Here is a 21961-nt window from a genome sequence, read left to right on the forward strand (position 1 = left end):
CTGTAGCGGCTCTATACAGTTTCGTTGTCTTTTTCCTCCCCTTTCCAATCTATCGCTACTGCGATGTTGTGGTTATCCCTCTGGGATAACTTTGAGACACCCCTGGGTCTGCATCTGCACCCCCCCCCCCCCCCCCCCTTTCCTGACACCTACCCTCCGCCAGCAGTTTCAGGCATTAAAAATAACTATATGGAAATAATCAACGTTGTTGCTGATGGTCTGGTTTGCTTTTGTAAGTCATATAGAGTAATCAGAATTGATTTCAGTCTGTTTCATAACCAGCAAAAAAACCCTCACAGGAGCTTTAACATGGAGGTATTTTAAATATCACTGCTAAACAAATGTTTGATTATTTTTTACTTTGATGCTTTGGCAAAATTGTTAGTGGAACTTTCAGTTAAATAAATCTTTGGATACTAATTTGAAAAAAGCACAATTGTGACACTACTCAGAGTTAAGTCTTTATGTCTAAGATGAAAGGAGCGAGAAAGGAAACACACACAGCTAAGGTTATCATGTAGCCATCACCTTTGAGTTTATTGAAAAATTGTGTCCATTGTACAGATTTATTCAAACCACCTTGTTCACAATATCTTGCACTGCACACTGCTCAGTAAGCTGCTGCTTAGTGCCTAAAACGCAATGTTTACATGGGACAGCAAACTGGATCAACATCCATGTCAACACAGAGACGGACTGGATAACTGGTCCAGAGCTTAAATGCATCTTTCATAGAAAGAATTAGGAGCTTAACATCCAAAAGATGATTTACACTAACATTTGTAAAGAGCATGGCGTTCATTAAAAGGAGAAATCATCTTACATTTGACTCCCATATTTAATACATACAATCGTACCATTAGGAGATCTTTATGCTCCGAATGGCCACTCTTTATTTGATCTTATACATTTTTTCTAACTGTGAGATAAGGAAGCCAAAGGATTTATTCTCTTTTTCCTGTTTTTTCTTTAAAGGGAAGTTCGTCCCTACAAAGATCTAGTAACCAGACAGCGATCATTACATCCACGTAAATATGCATCTTCACATTACAACAGCATGCATCCTTTGCATCTTCTCCTCTTACACAAATGACACCAAAGGCATGTTAAAATCAACGTTCTAGATCTGATTTAAGGTTAACTCCTTATTAGTTTTTCTTGAGGCAAAGTCAATCACAGTACAGAGTCAGACATATCTATGCTATGCACAAAGAGTATACAACAGTATAACAGATTCAGTCACAATCAATCAGAGGGCTCATTAACAGTATTCTGCTTTGTTTGATTAAACATTCTTTTCAATATGGGACACATTAATATCAGAGAACAAAGATCCTCATAAATTCAGATGTACATCAAGTGAATTACTTAATTTCGTGTCACTTAATTTCATCTTTTCTTGAACCTGTTTTGCTTCCAAAGTTCCAATTTAGCTTTAACATGAACAGAGGAGGTTTAATGTGGGTTGATGGTACTCTCTGTATGTTGCAAGAGGTACAAGTATTGTCGAGCATACAAGAAAATAATTGAACAAAATGACAAACAACATTTGAATCCATCTACTGGCGTTGCTAAAATACTGCATGTTGATTCTCTTGCTTTAGTGGTGCCACCTCTGAGTGCAACAACAGGAGGCAGCTGGTTTAAAAGACATTTACTGTGAAGCATAATATGGCTGCAAGTGCATTTGAATGAGCACCAGTTACAAGGTATTTTAAATATAGTTGAGCTCTCAGAAGATGGGCAGAGCTTAGAAAAGAAAAAAAAATGCTTACTTCATGGTCACAAAAAAATTAATGGACAGTGGTTTCCCCCATTTGAAGTCATACATGTGGTAAAAAATAAACTAGCTTTCATCCCAGAAAAATGCAGTACAGTAAATGATCTAAACGTGAAAACATAAATATTTGAATTTATAACGGATAAAAAATACGCACAAACAAAACTGCATTTAAGCCTCCACTGCAGAACAGATAAGTGCGGAACATATAAGTATACTGATCTGAGCAGTAATAGCACAAAACAGAAAATAAATGACTGTATTTCCTGTAAGGGCGTTACAGTAGTTGCATTGATGAGCATTAGTCATTAGAATACACTGTGAGTGATTAATACACTACATTCTAGCATATCACTGGAGTTAATTTATTTGCACGTATAAAAACAGACAAAAAGAACACAGACTGAAGTTATTTGCATTGTCTTGCATTAATCTTGAGTATTGTCACTACCCTGGTTAGAAGATGTGCCAGAGTCACGTGTTTCACAGTAGCACGGTCAGGAGACCACACACACATTTGGCACAGAAGATGACTGGATACATTATCTGTGCTTTTTTGCGTGTTCTGGATGGTTTAACTGTAATATAATGTAATGTTTAAGTGTTGTGCTTTATCTGCAGCACCTGAGGTCAGAAAATATTACAAAAGCTAGGTACATGTGCCAGGTAAAACTTGAATTAATTGCATGTAACGGATAAAAAAGTTTTATCTCCTAAAAAAGGATAATAAAAAATTAGCAATACAACAGGAGGCTGATTTGAGATTTGAACAGCGGAACTGTGTATGTAATTTATGTCATTGTCATTGTTGTGTAGGCAGCCTATAAGGGCTGCTTATGTAGAGTCTCTGCAGGGTGAAGCAGAATTTCTCCCAAAGTTTTCAGGTGACCTCGAATGTTACATAGGTCAACTGAGGTCAGTTGGTTATTTTAAGATAAAACTATGAAAAATAATTTGTATCAGGCTATACAATAGGGATTTAACCAGATGTTAATAGAAGTACATTTAAGCCAAATTAGTGCGCTGCATAACAGTATGCATTTTTCTATGTGACACTATAAACGAATAGTGGTGTGGGACGAAGGAGAGAAGGGTAACTAGTCACATCAATCTCTTTGGAAGCTAAAAAACACGTAGTCATTATAGACATTATACGAATGTGCATTGTTTATGGAGTACCTTTACTCGTTTTACTGAAGTGTATGTGTTTGTGCATTTGTCTGAATCAGTGTGTTTGTGAGTGTGTGACATGTGAGTCCCTGTGTTCAGACAGAACCATTAGTTGGCCTCGCTCCGAAGCAGCTGCTGAAATTAATTTGATCTTTTTTTTTCTGTTAAAAAAAAGCCTTCTGGCTTTTATAAATCCCATCACAGCAGTTATATTTGCAATGGACCCACATATGTTTTGTGTTGTGTAAGGATTATAATGCGAGACATTCATCACATTCATCTTCTTTGAATCAGTAGAATCAGTAACTCATCTTCAGTGACATGTTTGAGCCTTGGATGAGCCACAGAGCTCCATGGTACATTGTCAGTGTTAGCTTGATGGCTGTTTCCCACAGAATCCTTCGGTTAGTTTTTGATTCTAAAATAATCTTTAGTCTTAATCTGGGCAGCCAGATTCACAGTGAATCATAAAACCACTGACCACAGCATCATGCCTGACTGCGATATGGAGACAAGCTGCGTCCTCAGTGCTGCATTTGATCGGGTTTCCTCAGCTTGTCTCAAGTGGCTGTGGATTGTCTTCCTGGTTGGGGCCATCAGGAAGTTGCTCGCTCCAATAGTTGCATTGGCCAAAGGTGTCAGCGCAGGGGAGGCCTGCTCCATCATCTCGAGCCAGGACCGGGAAAACATGGTCCACCACCTCACACAGGCCACCGAAGCTGAGAAAGAGACACGCAGGCATTTAATGACTTTAACTGCAAAAATTCAGACAAAGTTAAACATCTGCATTAGTGAGAAAGATAACATGGATCCAAATCAAGGGAAACAAAGAGTAGTGCTTACGAGGAGATATTGGTTTTGGCGTGCTCCTGTATCAGCTCCCCCTTGGGATTGACAGTGAAAATCCTGTTCAGAGGAACACCCACCTCCTTATAGGAATATACATCCTGAGATCACACACACACAAACAATTAGCATCACCACCAAAAGCAAGTGGTATCCCATAAAAAAAAACAAGTTTGTGTCTGTCCCATGCAGTGGTCTCACCGTAGCTCTGTTGCCAAAAGCAGCGTAGAAAGGTTCAGTGTTTGGGTAGAAAAGGTGCTTTATGTCTGTGAGACACTCGATCTTAAACTTCTCTGGTTTCTTCTCAATCACCTCCCTACAAAACATGACAACAAACACATTTAACACATCCACTGGGAAAGACGCTCTTGCAATAGGGTGTGGAAAGGGATTCATGAGCTAAGAGATGCTAAAAACTGAGTAAAATGAAAGCAAGAAAATAGCCTAGAAAATATTTGCATATAACAAACAGACATTGATAAGTGTCAATCTGTACAAGCTATTCCTAACAATTAAGACAAACTGTAATTTCCGTCACAGCTGCTTCTGTTCAATATGATCATTTATAATTACCAAAATACAGTTACTATTATTTACCACTGTTTAATGCATTCAGTTTGTTTTTTATGACTATATAAAGTGGTGTTTGTCTGACCTGTGCAGGGCAGAGAAAAGGCTGCTGGGGCTGAGCAGCACAGGGCCCATTGGCAGCATGGTTCCTCTCTCGTTGACCCAGTGCAAGTAGCCGCGCGTCATGTCAGCCATACCAATGGCCCTCGCCGAACAATACATGAATTTATATCCATTCCTGTGACAGAGAGAGAGCTTTTACATAGCCATACACACTGGTTTGAAGAAAGCATTACAGTCATGACCAAACATTACACATATTTCAGAATTTGATTTCAGCAAATAAAATAAAAAGTGATATTTGTTATATTAAAGCTGATATTATCTTCTTTAAAACTGTAGTCTGAACAAATTGTGCAGATTGTACGGAGCACTCACTGGCTGACTTTGTGGTAGAGACGTGCGATACCCTGGTGTGTCCAGTCTTTACCCAGTGTGGGAAGGATGTGACCCAGTGTGTCTGACCTAGAGGCACATCACACAATCAGTACAGGTACAGTTCATCAAAGTAAGTGAACCAACACCAAATGGAAAGCCTGACACGTAGTGGTGAAAATCTGAACTGCACTCTATCATAGTTTTTCCTCCCAGTGCAATTTTATCTGGCTTTAATTTGGCTAACAACAAACATTCACAAGACTGTCTTGCTTTCCTTTACCTGGTGATTGTTCCGTCTATATCTGAGATGACTATCTTGTCATCCCAGTTCCAAAGATAGATAGTACCGTGGCAGCGGCAGGTGCCCTGATACTGCGTGGTCACGCTGAACACCACCTCATTAGGACCCTCCTTTAGCTGCAGACTGGCCTGTCAACACACATGCAATAACGCAAAAATGTATAATATAGCAAAGTGTAGTGCAGAACTTGTAACTGGATAATTAAGCTGCAACATCACACGTTCCAGGGAAAAGTATTAGAATATCAATTGTCCTCTTTGACTGCTGACCTGAGAATAGCATACTTCTATAAGATGCAGTAAGTGATGCCAAATATTAGCTTAGCTCTTAGCTTTTATGCAGTAAAAAAGAATCTAATTCACAGATTCGCTGTTTCAACTTTTAGAGAGATTTATAGCCTGAAACTAGCAGAAGGGAATATTTTGTATTAAAGTTTGTTCTACAAGCAGATATTCTGCTTTGCCAACTTTCTCGCTGCTTCATAGTGAACCATATGTGATAATATGTGCTATATGTAGGAGTCAGAGCAGAGCTTGAAAGCTGTCATAAATTCTTACAGATGTGTGTAACCTAATTACAGTCAATAAAACCAGCTGTAACAGTACACACCAGTTGCTCTGAAGTAAGCCGGAGAGTCTTCTTATAACAGATGCTGCCAGAGCTCATGGGGGGATCAGACAGGCAGGACCCTGACGCCTGATTGGACGATCTGTGATCCTCGTCACTAGAGGAGGACTCATCCTTCATCCTGAAGAATCAAAGACAACCAATTAGGTATACGAGGAAAACACTGTTGAGAAAAACATGGTAGATAATTGTTTATCTGAACTCACCTGTTCACTGAGGGCATAGTGATTGAGCTCTCTCCTCTCTCACCTCCTGCCTCAGACACTGATTCCTGCAGTGCACAAGGTCAGAGGTCACTTAAACGACTGAAACATTTCTGTACGTGTTGATCCTTTCTGATGCTCCTCACTGAGTAGTAAATATAATGAAGGCTAAAGTAACTAATAATGTGTGCATCTGTGTACTTACTGATTTGGAGTCGCTGTTCCTGCTCCTCCAAGAGAACCACCAGCGTCCTCCTTTCTTTGGCATCTTGTCCTTCATGATGTTCTCCACTGAGGCCTGGAGACAACCGTGCACATACAACTCAAAACTGACTGATAATGTAACTCAAAACTGGCAAAAATAAACTCAAAACAAAGCGAGGCAGAAATTAAAGAAAAGATAGTATAACATAAAAACATTTAAACTCACACTGAATTCCAATAAAATCACCAAAATAAAAGCAGTTACAGATGAAAGTTCAATGGGATGCAAAGTAAAACCTCATGAATACTGGGACATGCAAGGCATAAGAGGCAGATAGCCAGATTAACAGAGAGACAGAGACGTGCCAGGTGTACAACACGTAAGCAAAGCAGTAAAACATCGTACAGGCTGGGGAGGGCTGGAGCCAAACAGACCAGGGAGGCAGTATGAGAAGAGGCCAAAAGCAGAAAACACGTAACTCAAACACCAACACTTAGAACAAACAAACATCGAATGGATGATGGCAGAAAAAATTTAAATTATAGGGAAAAAATAAGGACGGGGATAAAGACATTATTAAGGTGTTAGGAAAACACATTTCACTGTGGTATAAGACTTCGTAGCTTTCACGTGTGGATTCATAAACAGCCAATTTCAGTAACTGAGTATCTATGACATTGCTGCAAATTACAATATATTTACTTTATAATACGAATTGAAATGGGTGAGTATTGATTACGAGAGTCAGAAACAAATGTGAGAACAAATGATCTGGTTTCATTTAAATTAGAGAAGATGTTTGCAAATGATAAACACCAGAGTGAAACATCAGATTAAAGAGAATTAACTGCAAAATGCAGGGAGTGCACAAGAGAGAGCGATGCAGGGAGTGGCAGAACACTAACAGACACCAAACATCACCTAACAAATATAACAACATAAACTAAAATAAGTTCAAAACCACATTAAGTTATTTGAATTTTTTTTTTTCTTTCCTGCTGCTTAGACTGCACTGACATACCATATTTTGCCATTGTGCAGCACTAGTGGAGTGTATAAAGGTACATTATATCAATTATACTACATAACTATTGTCTACTTTATACAAGATAAATATAATCAATTTACTCCACTGCTTTTATCTTTCAGTTCCTATGCACTTTGCAGATTTAAAGTTGTACATACAGAACAACTTATCCATTTAAAACATTATGGTGTGTTTTATAGACTAAACTAACCCACAGTATGTCATGTATAACAACATGAAAATGGTGTTACAGAGTAATGCATTACTAATAATTGTCTAATAAAATATAAAATAATATAAAACTCAGATTGTAATTTCTTTTGCAATAATGAGTAGTTTAACTTTTGACACTTTTAAGCACATTTTGCTGGTAGTACTGGCTAGTTAAACAAAACTAATCAGAGGATTTCTTCTGCCACTGAAAACATAAAACATACAGTAAACTAGTAACAACGAGAGCATTTATTTGTGTGTCTTTGTGGTGGTCTTACCTGCGGCAGTGGTTTCTGATAGACCTGCATGGCCAACATGACAGGAGCGGCTGTGCTCCAGTTGTAGTACCTACAACAGATGACAGAGGGCGCTATTAGCACAGACTTTTATCTGTAAGACACAACTGACATTTGATTTTCAAGAGTCATAACAACAGCGAAGCTTATTTGCTTTCTTGTCGTGCATTAGATTAGAGGATCAGAGACGGGTATCGATCTTCTCATCTAGATTTAGGCACGATTTAGGAACTATTCCTCTGAAGGCCATTGTTGTTAATGTGGCATAAAACCAACCAACTTATAGGGATTTAGTGGAGATTTGAAGTTCTTAAATTAAAGTACTTAAATTACTATAACATTGTGTAGTAATACATACTTGTTTCCTATCTTGACCACCAAGTTCGGGTCATCGATTATAGAAGGGTTCTCAGAGAACTGCTGGTAGGACACTGCCCTTTCCTGGAACTGCTCTGTGACATGAAACACACACACGTTACATAGAGAGACAAGAACACACACAGGGTGACAGACAAATGCTTTAAGAAGCACTAAAGGTAAAATTGTTTAATTATAACAAAGATATGACATGCAATTTTATATAAAGTTAAAATACTGTATAAATAAATATAAACTATATACATTTAAAAGCTTTGTAACCTTTTAATTATTTTGTCCTTTCCTTACCTCTTGTGATCTCTGTGTTGTCAGTGAGTCCTCCGCACAAAGAGATTGCAACATGAGGCAGGTCACCCATTTGATCTGACAAACTGTCTACACCGCTGTCCATCCCACTGCTGCCCACTGACTGCGGGGACTGGTTAGCGCTCCGCACTCCCATCATCAACATCTCTGAGTCCATCTTCATGGAGCTGCTGCCTCCGTCACTAACAAGAGAGAGACAGAATGACACTGTCACAGACAGGAACATCTGTTGTAAAGGTGTCGGTCAGTTTGATACTTTTGTCGTCAAATACTAGACTACTACACTGTTATTATGTGCCCTAAAAAATCAGTCATTTTTAAGTGTTCTGAAAAGCAGCTAATGTGTTAATGTTTACAGATGCCAACTACGGGCACTTCATTATTTAGAAAGTCTTTAAAACTATTATGAATCCTCCTGAGGACGTCCATGATGGCCTTAAGAAGGTGGATTACACTACATGAAAGCTGTCTACACAGTTTGGGTGCGGTATGGGGTGGAGTGTGCTTTGTACAAGCGCTTGAAGGCATGCACATACATGTTCTGCACATTTATATGTTCCTTACTTTACCTTTTAGGGAAGTAGAGAGCGGCAACTTCAGGCTCCAGCTCTGTAATGTCATCCAGGTAAATGCCATCAGCACCCAGATGTTGGCTTCGTTTTTCTAAGAGGAGACAACCACGCAGACATAAATCAGTCTGTAGCAAACAAAGACGGCATTATCACAGTATACAGACACTTTGAAGAAAAGCTTCCACTTCCAAGAAAAGCCATGGATGATTTGAGATAAGAACTGATACCTTTCTTCTTGGATGGAGAATCTGTTCTTCTAATTGGGCTTCCTCTGTTACCACCTTCTTCAAGATGATCGAGGAGCATTCTGGGAGACATTGATCCGGCTGTTAGATGCTCGATCTCTGCACACGAGGGCCCAACACTTTCCACTGCTCGCCCTAAAAAAATAAAAGTAAATTTAAGATGAAAAAAAGAAAACTCATGGGTCACCAAGATACACAAGAGGTTAACTTTAGATATCCTCCTTGGATTCTTAAATTCTACACTCAATACTTTATTAACTCCAATAAGGCTGTTAATTTATGTTGTTAATTAAAGACACATGTAGAGAACACTTTAATAAATTAATAAATTGTCCTCAATGTGACTACCTTGCTCTCCTCCAACCCTGTCTCCAGCCTTAGTGTCCTTGTCCCCACTGTGAGCAGAGCTCTCCCCTTGCTGGGGAGCATAGAGAGTGATGGAGGGGGGTCCAGAGTCATTAATGGCTCTGAAGTGAGTGCTGGCAGACACGGGGATGGAGACTGCTGTGGCAGAGTCCTGCTTCTGGTGGGAGGTCAGGAAGGCAGGCTGTAAAGAAAAAGGGAGACGGGTTAAACCTTTTTAAATGACTGATGATTTATTTTTCTTATATGTTCATGAAACTTGAATAAAATATGTATCGACTACCTGGGCAGCTTGTGGCAGCTCCCCCCAGGTCCACAGCATCTCAGGGTTGTCTTTGTTCTGATTGTTTAGTTCTGAGTCACTCTTCGGTGTTGATGACCGTGAGTCGTCAGGGCTGCTGAGAAAGTGGCACGAACATGATTTAGATCAGCTGGTACTCCATACTTAGTCAAATTTAGTACCTTAAATATTCACTAAAAACCTCAAAATACTACAATTAGAGTGGAAAATAAAAGGCATCAAAAACATTAAATCAGAAAGCATAAATTATATTGTGAATTTGTACTTGTCCTCCGTAGGTGCATTTTTCAGTGATTCAGAGAGGCTAAAATTGATGGTGATACCTAGCAGGGGAAGAGAAGTGAGAGGTCTGCTGAGGACAAGAGATGGACAGACCACAGGGTGGAGGGATGGAGAGAGTCTCCTGAATCACTTTACTACAGAAAGATAAGAAGACAAAGAGAGGTTGGAGGAGGAGAGTGAGAGACAGAGAATCAGATTATTAAGTAATCATCGTGAGCACAGGATATTTAAGATTTGTTAGATATCAATTACAATATGAACAGAATTTAAAATTAGAATAGATAGAGATTAGGAAGAGTTTACTAGACAGTTAAGATTATCATATAGTATATACTGTTTAAGTGTGTTTAGTGTCCAAATCATACCTCTGTGAGCGGATCCAATCAGTAGTGGGGCGTGTGTGCATGCTGGCTGTGGACCCCTGATCACCATACATAGCTCTGATGACAAACACACACATGCAGGAAGATGTCAGTCATATAAACACATTGTTTCACAACCTGTGCAAACACTAACAAACTAAACATATTATGTTCCTGTGAATCTAAATAATGTAAAAAAGGGGTCTAATAACGCTCATAAAAACATTTGTTCGTTCAAATCCTTTGAAACACCAAAGATCTGTTTATCTCAACCTTAGTTTACAAACCAGTTTTAAGACATTTGGAGCTTGTTTGACTGTAACCACATGTCAAAAACCAGCCTTAAACCAAGGTACAGTATCAAGCATAACATGAAGCTGACCCACATTCTTTAACGTCTCTAGGGGTTTAAGGAATTTTCCCACAATGCCATGTGGCAAACTTCTGAAAAAGGCTCTGAACCCCTGCTGGAAGCATGCACTGTGAGCCATTATTTCAAAGAGACAGAGTGCGCTGTGGGAAGAGGACAAATTCCTGGAGAGAGGCCTGAAAACTAGTTTTCAAAGGATTTCACACACACACACACACACACACACACACACACACACACACACGCACACACACACACACACACACACAATTTGAACAAACCACACACACACAGTTTCTTAATTACATAAAAGCACAAATCCTAACTAAGCTAATAATCAATAAGTATGCAACTGCTATACTATATACTAACTTTTGGTAGCTGAAAAAGTAAGCTAAAGCTAAGACTACCGGGATCGTCATTGTAACAATATATGGTTATGAACATTGGTAATGGACCCAAAGAAGACACTAGATGATGATTGAGGGGACATGAATGTTCACTAATTCATGCATAAAAAGCAGTGAGACAGTTTCTTGGCTTAACACAATTAGAGGAATCATTGGCATTGGTTCACCTTATTCACAAACAGCAGTGTCTGACGAAGGTTGTTTACCACAGACTGACTGACATCTAATAACCCCACTCTCTCTCTCTCTCTCTCTCTCTCTCTCTCTCTCTCTCTTTCAGTCTCTCTCACACATTCATACACATGCACACACACACACACACACACACACACACACACACACACACACACACACACACACACATATATTAAACAGGCTGAGGCTCATTCCTGAAAGCTAAAAACGTTCAAATTGACCTACAAAATTAAGCAATCAATCATGAACACACACCTGCTGCTGTCGCCCTCTTTCTCCTCATCTGAGCTCAAGTCAATAGTAAACATGTCCTCCTCATCGGAGAACTCTTCCCCGCTCTCCTCTCTCCTCCCTCCTCCTCCTCCTGCCTCTGGCCGGGCCTTTCTTCTCCTCTTCCTCCTCTTCTTGTTCATCCCGTTATCACTTTGCTGCAGTCCCAGGCTCTGGACAGGAAGTGAGCCGCAGGGGATTGCGTCTATGGGATGAGAGATAGTAGCACAAAAACAGTTTCAAAAAAGTACACACACCTTTTCATAAACTCAATGATATAATTTTTTAAACAGAGCCTACCGTGGTGACGAGAACTGCCCCGGCCCAGCTGGGACTCCATTAACTGCTCTCCCACTGACATGATGGGTGAGGTGGCAAGGTAGGCCGGGACTACTTCCTGTCAATGGAGAAACATGACACAATCAAGTAAGGTCATTAATATGATCAGAAATAATTACTTTTTACTACTAAAGCTGGAAAAAAAAACAGTATTTTATTAAACATATTTGAATTTTGAAGAGAAGTTGTGTGTAAGCGAGTGTGAACATGAAGTGGGCTAGCAGCAGGAGTCTACAGCCATGCACTTTGAGGCAGAAAAGATACAGCAGTGCTTTGAGCTAAATGCTAATGTCATCATGCTCACAATGAATAGGCAAACAGATGACTAGCAGGCGTCGTGTTTACAAAATGTAGCATTTGAGTTTAGTCTCTTACAATGCTAAAATTACTAATTAGTAAGTCCCAATGAAGCTGATGGGAATGCTTTATGCTTAGCACGAACAGTATTTGTTTGTAAAGCAAAGAGTTACACATTCAAATATTTCCCTGATGTTTGTGCTAGATGCAGGGTTAGCAACATATTCTGATTTGGGAACATGAATGTTTGCATCATATTTCATGGCAAACAATTGAATGATTATTTTGATTGAAGCAATCCATGTAGGCCTATGTTGTTGAGAAGTTCAGTCTGGACCAAATCCATCCCTGAAACTAGCACAATGCTAGCTTTTTTACATAAAAATATATATGTGTCTGTGAGCTATACCACAAAAACCCAGCGGAGCAGAAGCTTCACTGATGAGACAGAAACGCTTTTCCTCCGTATGTGTGTTTGTGTGCTTAATCGAGTGGGAATTAGGGTTTGAGCTCAGATTAGCAAAACCACACAGTTCTGCCTGTCACAGTCTCCCTACAATGACTTTGCCAGAAAGAGATATACTGCAGACAGAGAGAGAAAGATAAAGAGATGATCTGAGCAGTGCACCGCACGTGTCTTAACACAGTCCAACAGAGCCCCATTCATTTTATTGGCAGAGAAAATGGGACAGTGTTTACTATGCCAGGTCACAGCTCCTCTAGTCGGGCCTCTAGTCTCCCTGGAAACATCCATGCCAAAACCCATTTTTATTCAATCAAATGCTGCATTAAATTTAGTTGACATACAGTTTCTCTGTAAGCGAGATGTGTTATTTCAGTGCATGAGATTTCTGTAAAAACTACATGCATCAAAGAAATATGTGACTTGTCGAAAAGATTTTAAGACAGCATCCCTTAGATTGGTCATATTCAATTAAAAAAGTGGTGATACAGCAAATTGAAGAGATAAACATTAGAGCAATTACATTTATGTTTTTACCTGTCAGGAATTCAACAGAACCACAGCAAGATAAATTACACCATGTTTGTTGTTATTCTATCAGTTATTCTTCTAGCCTGAGGATTAACTTCTGCTGAAACATTCTGGGAACATGCTGGGTACATCTGCAGAAACACAAGCCTCAACATGTCCTAAAATTTAATTTTACATCCAGAGTAACGACGCAGGGGAGGGTACAGGGAGTCGGTTAGGGAGGCACAGAAGACTGGGCTCGCTGCAAAATAGTTCCTTCAAAATGTTGTCAATCTTTTTTTACAACTAGATCAGTCAGGCTGTTACAGGAAGGCAGAAAAAAACACTTATGGAGAAGAAAAAATGTAAAGACTGAACAGGTCATTCTTTGGAAATCCTTCCCTACCAAATCTGGCAGTGTTTCAGTCTTGTTTATCTCTGTATAAAACAAACTGTGCTGTGCTACTGTGCAGTATTTGTTGTACATGTTATCTGTCATGTTTGTCCTCGTCCTCCTTCACTGTGTCTGTCTCTCTTGTCGGCCTTTCTGTCACAGATAAGTGACAGCCAGTTTCTGTTTGCAGTCTGTGTTCACCCGACTGTAGATGAAGATGAATTTGGCAGAGCTATAAATAGCCCTGTGGTGGTTTTCCACTCTGCAGAGGGAGAGTTAGGTCAAGGAGAGGATTTGAAACACGGCCCAGACACTGTGACGGGAATCAGCGAATAATTCTCAGCATTTTTGTTTGAATTTGAAAAACCTTCAAGGGGATTTTTCCCCAATACAATATTCTTCCCTCTGTCAAGAACCCCTGTGATCTTTTTAATTACTAGTAATGGGAAGTTTCAAAATCTCTGAATCATGAAAGCAGAATAAGACCAATGTAATCCTTCAGATTAGGAATTAGACCTCTAAATTTAGGATATTTCCCTCTTAATTCCAAACAGGGAAACACAGCCAACTCGCCTCCCTCTAACCCCCCTTCCTCCCCCACCACCAACCCGCCAACTTCCCATGACACCTTGCCTATCACTTTACAGAATCAGTTGACAAAACAAAAGGAAATGTTCCTGGGTCAGATTTGTTTCTGCTATATTTACATTTGGCCTGGACAAACTGCCATGTAAGACGATAGTAGACTAGTATAAGAAGATATTTAGCCGGGACTTTCATAGTGTCTTCAAAAGTTACATACAATTCTAGTTTGGCAGACAACTTGTACTTCAGCAGATTGGATGTTTGTTACTTTCTTCTAGTACTACCATTTCACACAACACCAATGTACTATTCATATCAACATGACATTGGCACAATGTCACCGGACTCCAGAATAAAGCTGTGGGATTAGAGATTCCAGCTCTACACTGCTCTTCATCATATAAGTTTTATATGCTGGGTAACATCGTGCCTGCATAGTGTCCCTCTTCTCTCCTTTCTGCTCTGCATTTTGCTTGATGCATATCTCATAACACATACTGTAACTCACATGGAGGATGCTTTACTCAAAGAGCCTCATGATACTGCAAGCGCATACATATTCAGTTTGAGCATCCTGTCTGAGGACTTAACCCTGAGCTCCAGTACTTCTACCAGCAGTGCAGGTCACATGCACGTGAATAAATCAGGAGATGAGAAGAGCTGGTTTGCATGAGAGAAACAATAACCAATGCATAGAAAGGCAGCATTTAAGATGTATATAAGAAAAAAAGATTTCCTCTTCCACAATCACGTGTTAAAAAAACGGACTGACCAGTATCTGTTTCTACTCTCTGCGTCTCCTGATGGTTGATTTCCAGGAAGCTCAAGTCATGCTGGCATACAGGATGCCACACAGGGACAGACTCTTCTGTCCCTTCTTGTTACTCAGCTAATATTTCAGCTGATGTAATCAGGTCTATTTGCTCTGTACAAAGAAAATATCGTGTCAGCAGACTGACGTCAGATTTGTCATTTAACTTGTAAGGTCATCCATCCCTTTGCAAGGATTATTTTCCTAATATGATGCTTGTCTCACTAAACTGCATTGCTTGCTGTTGCTATTATTTAATTGGGACAGGACACATGCTTTACACCTATTCAAATGATGTAAAAATGTTCTTGACATAATATGTGTTGGTTTCTGGCCAGCCTTCACACTTTTACTGCTTGATGATAACAGCCAATTTGCTGTTAACAGATTTTAAAGCCTCCTCCAGCAGCTGTCTGGCAGATCGTAGTCTCATGTTGCATGTCGGACTACAGGAGAGGAGGGGCACGTTTCTCCTCCTCTGGGCTTGTCTTGGCAGGAAAACTATTAAAATCGCAATGACATGTATTCGCAGTATGTACAGAAATCCATGAAGATTATCACAATTCAACAGGGAAAGAATTGAATCAGTTCCAGTGAATTTAGTTCAAGCAATGCCTGTATTTAACTTCCTCCTTACATGACCTTTTTGTCAGTAAGTCACGTTCTTTCCTATATATATATGAGTGTGTTTACAAACTCTGAGTGACGACTCTGTCAATCATTACTCACCAGAGTATTCTCAGTCTCTTTGACGAAGAAGGCCTCGCCATTCTCCCCCAGCTTCATGTGCAAACTCACCGGCTCCCCATTAATCTCGATGTCCACCTGCAGGATGGAAAAAAGAGTTTTAACATGTTTCAAAAACTCATTAGCAAGTGGAAAATTACCTGAAACTTGGGTGTTTTTGTGGACAGTATATACAGCATACTGTGTACAGGTCTTAGTTTTGCTACAAGTGAATGTGTCATTAACTGCAACCACTCTGAATGCAGGGCTTTTATTGTGAAAGTGTTTTTTCTAAAGTAAAATCCTGAGTATTTCTGCCATCACTGATTAAAACTTCTGGAGCTTTAGGAGCTTTCTTTGCCTTTGATTTTCTGCTGTTGTCAGAATAAAAGTGTGAGCAACAGCCTGTGAGCTCTCAAATTACCTGCACACAAACTATAGGGATTAAAGAGCAATAAAAAGAGTGAACGCATGAGGAAGGGGACACCCTATAATCTCACCACTTTCTCCCTGGAACGCAGCACGCCCATCTTGCCGAAGCGGACGTGGAAGGGGGAGCACTGCAGGGAGCCATCGGGCTGCCGCACCACGATGACATCTATACATCCAGACAGTGTTGCAGGGTTGAGTCCCCTGTACAGCTCCTTGACCTGCACGAACACCTGACCCGCCAACTGACCCACATAGTTCATGGTCTGTAACTGGAGACACACAGGAGAGGAGAGACGGAGGGAAAGAGAGAGTTGTTCATTACTTTTCAAAGACATCTCTTACTTATTATCTTTCTCTTTTGGTCCATTAAATAAGATTTTATTTACATTTCAGGCTTTTAATGTAGCTGAGCATCGCACTCTGGAGGACGTGACCTTTAATGCATCTGCTGGGGGTCAGGGGTTTGTTAAAATGCATGGCTGCATTGCCATCCTGCCAAATTAAAATATCTTATCTTATCCAAATGTGACTTTTTTTCCGTCTGATTAGAAATTAAAAGTGCCTTTTCCTCTCTGTAAAGCAAATCCCCCCCATCAGGGATGAGAGTAATCATATGGTGCTGTGCCAGTCCCTCTGATCCACAGACTCTAATGCTCTCTGTCTAGAATGCCAAACATGACTCCAGAGAGGGAAAGAGACAGGGAAATGCTTTCAGTGGGCTGCAGGATGGGTGGTTGTTGAAACTTTGTACAGAGAGAATATGTATTTAGAAGAAATACTTGTTAATGGATAAATTGATAAGTCATGCTTTTATGAATTCAAAGAAAGGTAGACAATTAGACTACTTCTGGTTTCTTTGTTATTTTATGTTGGACTACTTAATGACCCCTACAGCCATGTCATGCAAGCCACTGCAGCTACGACATCAGCGAAAAATCTTATCTATACACATTTCTAATCGGACACATTAGGGAGAGACAATGACAGGCGAGGAGTTTGAGGAGAGAAAGGAAGAAGCAGATAATAGGACACACACACACGAGATGACTGTTCTTCCTGTGTAACAAAATGTCCTCAAAAGTCTCCACCTGTTTGTGCTGACTCATTTTCTGGCATCCTCACACACACACATTGTTACACCCTGCCTAACAGATGGCTCAATTTTTTCGCCGACCATGTAATAACCTCATAATGACGAAGATGACTTCTTAACATCCATCCCCTCCTGCGAGTCACATATTATGGCCCTTCTGCTGTAATTACCTGACATCAGACCCATGTGACACTTGTTCTGACCGGCCCGGTTATTGTGTATAGCTGCACAACGACAGCGCTGTTATGGATATAAATGATTCAGCTGTGTCCAGACTGGGCCTCATGGTACCTCTGCTTAAATAACACCACACAAATATGTCACATGTAAACTAACAGTGGTGCCTCTTGAATGTGCTGGACTTCTCTCTCTTGTCTTGTAGTCAGTTAATCCAAATCACAAGAGATACTTTAGGTAAGTGATATCTAGACATGATGACACTTTTCTATTTTGGTTTCTATGGACAATTCATTTATATTTCCAATTTCTACTACAGAATAAAGTTTGTAATCTTAAAATGTTCACGGTGAAAGTCTGTCTGGCTTGTTTGACCTGTGGATTGTTCAGGGAAACCAGGACGTTTCTGTTTCTTGGTCATTGACTTAAACTGACCCTTTAACCTGTAAGTGTGACTTATTGTTCAAGACTCAGAAGTGTGACTGTTTGACAATTATTATATAATTGTCTCACTTGCCCTTTTATTTTATTTGTATCACTAAAACACACATGCTCATGCACTCATTCTCCACATACAGATCTGATATCACTGTCAACATAGGCCACGTGCAAACAGACAGGACCATTCACACACACACACACACACACACACACACACACACACACACACACACACAACCAAAGCCTTGCCCACTTTTCCAAGAAGTCTGTGTTTCACAGCCAATCACTAAGCTTCTACATTATGTAATATGACCAATCATGAGACAACTCTTTGGATCATTATTCAGTGTCATTCAATGCAAATGCTCTCAAACTGTTTTACTACAGAAACAACACAATACTAAAGGAACCTCGCCTTGAGTCAACATCACTTAGCTAGACTCATAGTGTTTAATAAATAACTTCATATAGGCTTCTTTTTTTGAATTAAGTGAATATATACTCCAGTTTGAGTGTTACTGCAGCACACACAGTGAGAGCAAACATAAACAGAGAGTCAGACAGAGGTGAGAGAGAGGCTGAGGGATTAACAGACAGATGATGATGAGAAGGATTATCCAATTATGTTTAATGTGACTACAGCAGCAGTCTGACACTCTGGGATTACTGACTGATACATCTATAAGGCATAAATGGACAGATAGAAATCATTGTATTAAAATAGCTCACGCTGTAAAAAATAACCTCATAAAGGGTCAATGTATTTTTATAGCCTATGACCTTATCATTTATAAATAAGCACATGAATAGAAATAAATTAGCTTTTTGTTTACATGAAAGTGTCTCTGTTAAAGCTGGATAACACATAAGAAGAGAATAAAACAAATGTATTATGAAATAAAATAAAACGAGGTTGACATTTTGCTCGTAGTATCATGTGTAGCCTGTGAGGCGACATGTAAACATCTGCACACGGGGTGAGGCTCTGCAGTCTGCACCGCAGCTCTGCCTTCATTCAAACAGCCGCACACTACAACACGCAAAACAAACGCGAAGGTAAACATTCAAGCCTTTATGTCAAGTGAATATTGAAAAAATTGTGCATTTAGGAGAGGTATTTCTTATCTCTAAAGGTAGGTATCTGTGGAGTACAATTCAGAAATCCTACTTACATTATTTATTAACGTCGCTTTACGCTCCGGGATATTTCTTCCATCCAAATCTTTACACCAAACGTCCTCAGTACAGTTTTATTCCGCTACGTGTCAATCCTCAAGTCAAACATTGTCGTGAAGCTTTCCTCACATCCGATCTTGGATCTTCTGCTCAAGGGTGATTGCTATATAAACCGCAGTTAAACTATTCCTCCCACCACCACCGGACTGCGGAAATAGAGACACGCGATTGGCTGAGCGGGCCCTGACGTCACACAATGTTTACTGAAATTTTCCCTCTTACAGCGAGTTTAATTTATGATTATGTTGTTGTGGTTTTACTTTGACCTATGTAAGGCTTTTTCTGTCTAGTGCTCTATGTAAAACATTGTAAGCTAGCTAATGGCTTCATTAAATGATAAATGAATCCATGATACTAATAAAATCATATGTAAACCTCTATAGAAGAGGTACTTTTTACATGATATGACCACTGTGTTTATTTTTTTAATCAAATAGGACACTTATCTGGGTTAATTGTTTAAGTTATAATGAATCAGGAAGATCCTGATTTCTGCTAATTATGGACAGTTTGACCTCTGACCTTCTGGAAAATCTGCCGGGCATCAAAGCAATAATTAATTATTGACAACATATTGATGTCTACAACTGTGTTACTGAAATAAGCTGTATTACAAAGTATTGTTTAAAAAAGATACTTGATCATTCTTAAAATGAAAAATGACTTTTACTGCAGGTCTGGGCCTATTTTTTAGTCCTATCTGAAACTTTTCACTCTTTAATAATGACTTGCCTGAACAGGCAAAGGTTTTACACTATAATTTTCTTATGATTAACTTATGACTGATTGTCTAAGCATGATAAAGGAGGGCTTATTTTAAAAGGGCACCTGATTTATTTATCTCTGATGCTGGAAGGATAATTTAAAGCTGCAAGTTGAAGCAGCTTCTCTAATGTATCGTTTTAGCAGTGTTTGCCTTGTTGTGTCCTGAGCTGAAAGTTAAGTAAATTAAAATATCCTACAGAGTTACTATCAAATGTGTAATTCAAAGAGGATGAAAAAATGTCTTTATAATAATTTGTTTATCTTGTTTGAGGTCACCAATCCACAGTGCTGTCACTTATCAAACAGGACCACATAAAAAGTGCAGTCTATAATATCTATTCTTCTATATGTAAGCACTTAGTGCTTAGTTGTCGTACAACAAGTAACAGTCAGATAATTGAGGTTTAGTGAAGTTTATTGCTGCATAGCTGAAGTTTTATTACGCCTCTCATTCCCATTAATGTTAATGCTTTGAAATTCCAGTTCTCTTTTTGACCTGCAGTTAAAAAACACCATACTTAGTTCATAGTAGCAGTTCCCATATTGGCTATTTGATAAAAATCACATACAAAACAGCCAGTGTTGGGGCATCCATTTCTTCCTGTGTGAGAGAAGAGCAGCAGTAATAAGTATCTTGTTCATATTCCCAAGAAACACAACAGTAATATGTGGAGCTGAGCAGACAAGAATAGCAGTGACATTCAGGAGGCTCGAAGGCATCTGTTTTTGTGCCATGCACCGACTGTGTCTCCGTTTTCAAAATGTAAATCCACCCACCTGCCCTGACACTCGAGGACAGACCAAGACATTGCTGTGTGCTCTTTCATTCCCAAATGGCAGACTTTACTTTGGCAAAGTAAAAATTTCAATTTGTTTTCTAAAAGAAAACATAGCATATGCAAATTAAACTCATCGAACTGTTTTTATGTAGAAACACCATCAACTGAAACCCTGCAACTGCAACACTGTAAATTATCTTTGAGGAATAATGTGGCCTTCCAGGAAGTTTCAGGAAATCTACAAACATGTGAAAGCTGAGCAGTCAGGAAAGTACAGCTACTCTGACAACAATTTAAGGAAACAGTTGCCATTTACAAACATTTTCACTGTCGTGCCTGTATGACTACAGGGAGCAGCTAGTTTGCTTAGCTTAGCTTACAGAATGCAAACAGGGATTGATAGCTAGCTTGGCATAGTCTGAGTACCATAATCTTCCTACCACCACCTCTAAAGCTCACCTTTTAACAACGTATGTCTCATTTGTTCATCAGTACTTGCAACAATTTGTGTCCTTATGCGTGGTCACGTGCAGGGCTATTTCTTAGCTGGGAGCAGTGACTTTCAAACGTCCTGTCTTTACTGTGAGGTTGCCGGGTAATAAGCTAAGCTAACTGCTAGCTTGCTTAAATTTAGATTGACAAGTTTGATAAAATAGCTAATGGCATTTCAGCAACAGAAAAAAACATCCTTAGACCCGCTCAAATAAATTCATATAATAATTATTATACCCATTAAAAAACTAGGATAGCTGCTATCAAATTTAAGTATGAACAAAAAAATATTTCCACCACCCACTGGCTGAAGATGATCAAATTTACTCAGAGTTTCCTAACTGTTACATGTCCCTTACCTCTGTAATCAGATTATAGTAAGGTTATGTAAGGTGATATTGCCTGACCTCAGAGTCACGTCTGGACACAGAGTTCCCACTTTAGAGAAACAAACACAAAAGTTTGTCTCCCCACAGAGCCTCCGCTCACTGGGTCTCATGGCTTTTGTTGTTGCTCAATGTTTCTAAGAACCAGACCCCCCAGTTACACTCTTATCCAACTGTTCCTGCCTCTTTAGAAAGTGGTAATACAACACAGCAACACCCACAAGCACATTAGGTTTTCTTAACATGTGAGAGCTGACAGTAGTAAAAAACGTCTATAGAGGAACGATACCCTACAGAGAGAGAAT

The 21961-nt window shown here is 39.5% G+C and overlaps 1 protein-coding gene across 1 annotated transcript; it reads right to left on the bottom strand.

The window, feature by feature from the left end:
• Nucleotides 1–523: 523 nt before the first annotated feature.
• lpin1a (lipin 1a) lies at nucleotides 524–19293 on the bottom strand. The gene is made up of 23 exons (XM_069658249.1): nucleotides 19171–19293; nucleotides 16356–16556; nucleotides 15859–15954; nucleotides 12031–12127; nucleotides 11716–11935; nucleotides 10489–10563; nucleotides 10165–10257; nucleotides 9824–9938; nucleotides 9526–9724; nucleotides 9160–9312; nucleotides 8930–9023; nucleotides 8343–8542; nucleotides 8035–8128; nucleotides 7659–7728; nucleotides 6141–6233; nucleotides 5939–6003; nucleotides 5715–5853; nucleotides 5085–5233; nucleotides 4805–4891; nucleotides 4452–4604; nucleotides 3998–4112; nucleotides 3794–3897; nucleotides 524–3669 (listed from the first exon to the last, which is right to left on the bottom strand). Exons 2-23 carry the CDS (start codon nucleotides 16545–16547, stop codon nucleotides 3501–3503), a joined length of 2772 nt encoding a protein of 923 aa, XP_069514350.1. The 5' UTR covers nucleotides 16548–16556; nucleotides 19171–19293; the 3' UTR covers nucleotides 524–3500.
• Between the last annotated feature and the right edge of the window lie 2668 nt (nucleotides 19294–21961).

Source organism: Semicossyphus pulcher, unplaced genomic scaffold (assembly GCF_022749685.1).
Source record: "Semicossyphus pulcher isolate SPU_LCO1_2020_fin unplaced genomic scaffold, fSemPul1.0.p SCAF_1, whole genome shotgun sequence".
Lineage (NCBI taxonomy): Eukaryota > Metazoa > Chordata > Actinopteri > Labriformes > Labridae > Semicossyphus > Semicossyphus pulcher.

Coding starts and splice junctions, on each gene's coding strand:
- lpin1a (XM_069658249.1), bottom strand. CDS start 16,547: ATGAACTATGTGGGTCAGTTGGCGGGTCAGGTGTTCGTGCAGGTCAAG. Junction 10,258..10,488: donor GATTGGATCCGCTCACAGAG/GTATGATTTGGA, acceptor ATCTTTCTGTAG/TAAAGTGATTCAGGAGACTC. Junction 4,892..5,084: donor ATAGACGGAACAATCACCAG/GTAAAGGAAAGC, acceptor ATGTGCCTCTAG/GTCAGACACACTGGGTCACA.